This window comes from Sturnus vulgaris, unplaced genomic scaffold (genome assembly GCF_052056855.1).
Source record: "Sturnus vulgaris isolate bStuVul1 unplaced genomic scaffold, bStuVul1.hap1 Scaffold_157, whole genome shotgun sequence".
NCBI lineage: Eukaryota > Metazoa > Chordata > Aves > Passeriformes > Sturnidae > Sturnus > Sturnus vulgaris.
The window spans coordinates 2415056-2421181 of NW_028276074.1; the positions used below are offsets into that span (position 1 = coordinate 2415056).

General features: G+C 51.9%; 1 protein-coding gene across 1 annotated transcript; it reads right to left on the minus strand.

Moving 5' to 3' along the window:
* Positions 1–4785: 4785 nt before the first annotated feature.
* On the minus strand, positions 4786–5740 carry LOC148218830 (olfactory receptor 14L1-like). Its single transcript, XM_088157791.1, has 2 exons — positions 5659–5740; positions 4786–5298 (listed from the first exon to the last, which is right to left on the minus strand). Exons 1-2 carry the CDS (start codon positions 5737–5739, stop codon positions 5074–5076), a joined length of 306 nt encoding a protein of 101 aa, XP_088013917.1. The 5' UTR covers position 5740; the 3' UTR covers positions 4786–5073.
* Between the last annotated feature and the right edge of the window lie 386 nt (positions 5741–6126).

Genomic DNA, 6126 nt, shown 5'->3' on the forward strand with positions numbered 1-6126 from the left:
GGCTCTGTACACGAGCCTGGATAGGCTGGATCCAGGGCCCAAATCAAACACGGTGAGGCTTAACAAGACCAAGTGCTGGGTCCTGCACTTTGGCCACAACAACTCCTGCAGTGCTCCAAGCTGGGGACAGAGTGGCTGGACTGGGGCCAGGCAGAAAGGAACCTGGGGACACTGATGGACAGCAGGCTGGACATGAGCCAGCAGTGTGCCCAGGTGGCCAAGAAGGCCAATGGCACCTGGCCTGGATCAGGAATGGTGTGGCCAGCAGGAGCAGGGCAGTGATTCTTCCCCTGTGCTCAGCACTGTTTGGGCAGCTCCTCGAGTGCTGTGTCCAGTTCTGGGCCCCCCAGTTTAGGAAGGACATGGAGGGTCTGGAGCGTGTCCAGAGAAGGGCAAGAAGGCTGGTGAGGGGTCTGGAACACAAGTCCTGTGAGGAGTGGTTGAGGGAGCTGGGGTTGTTTATTCTGGAGCAAAGTAGACTCAGGGATGACCTTATCATTCTTTCCAACTCCCTGACAGGTGGTTGTAGTCAGGTAAGGGTTGGTCTCTTTCACCAGACAGGAACTGTCAGAACGAGAGGAGAGCATAGTCTTAAGCTTCGCCAAGGGAAATACAGTTTGGATTTAAGGAAAAGGTTTTTTACAGAAAGCGTGATAAAGTACTGGAACAGTCTGCCCAGGGTTTGGTGGAGGCATCATCCCTGGATATGTTTAACAAAAGACTGGTTATGGCACTCGTTCCTTTTGGATGTTTTAGGCAGGGGATGGACATTATGATATTGAAGGTTTCTTCCAGCCTAGTGACTCTGTAATTCTGTGATTCTGTGAATTATCTGAGTCTTTCAGCTGAATTTTCTCCCTGTCCCATCCCTGGATCTCTGTTGCAGATGGAAGCTGCTGGTGCCTTTCTCACCTTTATCCCATTTTTTGAATGCAGACAGATGTTCCCAGGTGTGTTCAGCAGGTGTTGCTCAATGTTTATGCAAAGCTCTTGTATCCTCATTGAACTAAGGAGACCCTTGTGACACTATGGAACCTCATGGAACCAAAGATCCATTGTGACATTGGGACTGGATGGTACCAAGGAGACCATTGAGATCCTGTGGATCCAAGGACATCACAGTGACACTATGGAAACTGATTGAACAATGAGCATTGTGACACAGCAGGGCCTCATGGAACCAAGGAGTGAATTGTGACTCTACCAAACCTCATGGTACCAAGGAGCCTTTGTGACACTGAGGAACTTCACAGAACCAAGAGTCTGTTGTGACACAGGGTACTCATGAAATCATGGAGAGCATTTTGAAACCAAGGCCGGCTGGAACCAAAGGGCCATTGTGGCTCTTCAGGGCCCTGTGGAACCAAGTAGAGCACAGTGACACTGTGGGGCTCCATGGAACCAAGGGGCCATGGTGACACTGTGGAGCTTTATTGAACCAACAGTCCATTGTGACACTGCAGGGCAGTATGGAATCATGGAGAACGCTGGGACACTCCATGGTGTCATGGAAGCAAGGGGCCATTGTGACACTGTGGGGCCTCGTGGGACCAAGGGGCAGTTGTGGTACCATGGAAATTGTGGCAACTGTGGCACCATGGAGCCAAGGAGACCATTGTGACACTACAGGACCCCATGGAGATCGGGATTCATGTAACAGTGCAGGACACATGGAACTGAGGGGCCATTGTGACACTGTGAGGCCACATGGAATTCTAGAGACCTTTGTGACACTGCAGGGCTTCCTGGAATGAAGGGACAGTTGTGACACTGTGGGACCTTGTGGAAGAAAAAGGCAACTGTGACACTGCAGGACTTTGTGGAACTAGAGGTTGATGTGACACTTCTTGACCTTGTGGAGCCAAGGAGAGCATTGTGATGCTCCAAAACACAAGGGAATTGCTGCAAATGATGCACATTTTAATTTTTTAAATGTAACTTCAGTCAGGGGTTTGTTCGCCTTTGCCCTGCAGGAGGGGAATTGAAGTTTCTCTTCAATTTACAGATTGGGAGTAGTCAGAAGATACACAGGAGATAAACAAAAATCAATGAACATCACCCTCAGTATTTTTGGAGACACCGGGTCTGGGAAAAGATTGGTAAGAGTATCAAAGAATGAGGGCCTAATTCACATCAAAGGCAAAGGGATCAATAACCAATAGGAGATTGAATACTAAGAACTCTGCAATTTAGGATCAATTAATGTCTTCAATGAAACAATAATTTCTTTGGGTTTTGTCTACATAAATATGTGAAAAACTTAGTAAAAAGCCATGTGTAATGGAATGATTTTCACTGCCCAATCCGTGCGTGCATGGGTGGAATGATTTCTATGTCACATGCTGGGCACAATAACATCCTGGCTAGAAGAAAGCAATGTCTAAATTCTCTAACACTGAGAAGATGTTGTTGGGGAGTTTCTGTTTTTCATGCAGTTTCAGTGTCAGTCCCACTGAGGTCCATCACCAACACAGGCTCCTCCTGGACTCCTTGGAGGAGAGAATTGGAGGCCATGACTGCACAAAGCTCTCAGAGGCTCCAAGGGAAAAGCAAAACCCAAAGTGCTCTGAAAAACCTGCAGTCCCTGGGAGCATGAAGGAGCCCCCCAGGGCCATTCCTGACCAAGGCTCCCCAGGGACTGGTCCCAGCAGATCCCTGAGGCCACTGGGATGTGGGGGGATGTTGAGGGCAGGACAAGGGGTGACAGTGGCCAGCCTTGCTGGGGCTGTGCCAGGAGGCCCCAGTGGCTCAGGACAAGGTGTCTCCTCCCAGCCCTTGGTGGCACAGACCCTGCTGTGCCCCAGGGCACCAAGACTTGACTTCTCCTGGGCACTGCCAGCCCTGCCAGGGCCCTTGGCCATGTCCAGCACAGTTTGTCCTGTGCTGTCTCACAGCTGCTGCTGTGTCCCTGCAGGCTGCACACTCCCATCTCACTGCCCCTGCCTCTGCCCTGCCATTGCCAGCCCTGCCCTGACCTATGCCCACCCTCACCCTCTGTGCCTTGGGACACACACACATGCACTCCTCCTCCTGGCTGCTTCTCCTACCACAGCACTGCCCTGGGAAGGTTCATTCCTCACTGGAGCTGCTGTGTTTGTACTGGTGTATTTTATAGCTCTGCTGCTCCCTCTCTGTCAATTCTGTCTTCAAAGAACTCTCCAAGGAAAAGATTCATTGAATCGTGGAATAACAGAGGTGGGAAGAGCCCCCTGAGCACCCTTGACCTGGATGTGGCTGGGATGGAATTCCCTTTGCCCAGAGCAGCCCCTGTCCAGCTGTGCTTGGCTCTCGTGGCTGGAGTGGGTTTAGTCCCAGCCCTAGGCTTTGGCTGCTCCTGAGCAGGGCTGGCCCCACATGAGGCATCTCTGCAAACCTCAACCAATGTCCTGGGGGTGGGCAAGGATGCGACAACTGGGCTGGACTGACACAAGGGATCTTCCATTCCATGGGATCTCCTGATCAACAAGGAATTGAGGGGGACAAGAGGGTCTCTGAATTTTCTGTATTAATACATTTGTCTTCCAAAGCAAACACTACATGTGCTGAATTCTTGTCTCTCCCTGATCTTCCTTGCTTCTGCATTTGGCCTTTGCTTTTTTAGCCCCCTTAACAGTAATCTCTCTTTATGGTGACCCATAATCTTTTCATCGTATTTTCTCTTGTTTTCTGATTAATGAGGAAAAGTGACAGAGACACTTGGCGTTCACTTGATCCCCTGAGGGATTTAACCACAGTCACCTTGCCCAACTCTGCTCTTAGGGGCACACCCAGCAATGTCAGGGCTCTGTCAGGTGCCCAGCCCTGAGCTGGGCTCATGCCCTGCTCACAGCCCCAGGGGTGTCCAGGGACACGAGTCCTTCCCTGGCACACACACACACACACAGTTCATTCCAGCACGGGCAGGGGCTCCCTGGACTCTGCTGCCACTGCCAGAGCCTGGCAGGGACCTCAGCCCTGTGGGTGTCACCCTGCCCTGCCCCTGCCCGAGGTGCCCCACGGCCGGAGGGATGGACACGGGGAGCTCTGGGCACAGGAGCTCATCCCAGCCCTGCATCCAGGGGTTTCCAGGGGATGTTACTCTCTGGAAACTCCAGGAACAGCTGCAGGTGTTTTTGTCACTGGGTTTATGTCCCCTCACACACACACAGGATGTTCAGGGCTGTGGAATGTCACAGCACTGCAAACACAGACTCCTGACCCGGTCACTTGATGTCTCTCCAGGGAGGGAAGAGCAACCTCTGTGCCCTGGGGTGAGAGGCCACTGCTGGGAGCGGCACTGGCTTTGCAAGGGCACTGCTGGGACAGCGCCACCCTGAACACTGCCACACTTCTGCTGGTCACTGATGTTCTCCTCTCCAGGGTACTGTGTTGGGAACATCCTTGAGAGCAAACTGGGAAGGAGATTGAAGCTTTCAGGCCCTGCACTGGGGAGATGCCCTTGCATGATGGAAATGCTGTTGCAGAGCCCAGCTCTGTCCCAGCAGTGCCCATGGCCTGTCCCTCCCTGCAGTCCCTGGACAGTCACACAGCAGGACAGGGACTGAGATGAGAGAGCCCTGAGGCCTTAAACCAACACAGGGGCTCTGAAGGGCACTGTGGAAGTGAAGGATGGGGAGGTTATGGAGCAGACGCCCTGGGGCTGCCTGGCAGTGAGGAACACTGAGGTTCCCTTTTCACTCCAGCTCTGCCCAGAGGCACCGACCCTGCAGCCCCAGAGAAGTCAGGAGGAAAAATGTCAGGAGAACAGGGCAATACAGAGTTCTTTATTTTGTATAAGCACATAGGTAGTAGAACTCTTGGTTTATACAGTCTGTAGTTCACACTAGAAATGCAAAGTAGAACTCTTGGTTTATACAGAATGTAGTTCACACTAGAAACGCAAGTACTGAATTAAAAATGGTACAGACAAAGATTTTCCTGTGAACAAATTCAAAAAAATATTATACCTGTGCAAGCATAAGAAACACAGAGTGGGCATTAATGAGTATTATCATAATAGCTATACAGGAGAATGAGAGTTTATTGCTTCTGAAAAGCATTCATGATCATTTTCCTCAGGCAATCTTTGAGCTCCTAGTTCCTCAGGCTGTAGATCAGGGGGTTCAGGGTTGGAGGTACCACTGAGTACAGAATTGACAGGGCCAGATCCAGAGATGGGGAGGAGATGAAGGGGGGCTTCAGGTAGGCAAACATGACAGTGCAGAAGAACAGGGAGACCACGGCCAGGTGAGGGAGGCAGGTGGAAAAGGCTTTGTGCTGTCCCTGAACAGAGGGGATCCTCAGCACAGCCCTGAAGATCTGTACATAGGAGAAAACAATGAACACAAAACATCCAGAAGTTAAATAGGCACTGACAGCCAGAAGCAGAAGTTCCCTGAGGTTTGAGTGTGAACAGGAGAGCTTGAGGATCTGGGGCATTTCACAGAAGAATTGGCTCAGGGCATTTCCATGGCACAGGGGCAGGGAAAATGTATTGGCCGTGTGCAGCAGAGCATTGAGAAAGGCACTGGCCCAGGCAGCTGCTGCCATGTGGGCACAAGCTCTGCTGCCCAGGAGGGTCCCATAGTGCAGGGGTTTGCAGATGGACACGTAGCGGTCGTAGCACATGATGGTCAGGAGGGAAAACTCTGATGTAAGGAAAAAGATAAGCATAAACACCTGAGCAGCACATCCTGCATAGGAGATGTTCCTGGTGTTCCAGAGGGAATTGTGCATGGCTTTGGGGACAGTGGTGCACATGGAGCCCATGTCAGTGAGGGCCAGGTTGAGCAGGAAGAAGAACATGGGGGTGTGCAGGTGGTGGCCGCAGGCTACGGCGCTGATGATGAGGCCGTTGGCCAGGAGGGCAGCCAAGGAGATGGCCAGGAAGAGGCAGAAGTGCAGGAGCTGCAGCTGCGGCGTGTCTGCCAATGGCAGCAGGAGGAAGTGGCTGATGGAGCTGCTGTTGGACATTTGCTGTGTCTTGGCATGGGGATCTGTAAGAAAGGTAATCATGGAATAGTTCAGTTTGGAAAGGACTTGAAATATCCCAGCACAGCTTGGTGGCACTTTCCCCCCACTCTCTGCCCAGGGCTCTGCTGCCTGGAGCTGTCCCTGCCAGCAGCTGCTTCCCTGTGCCCAGGGCTG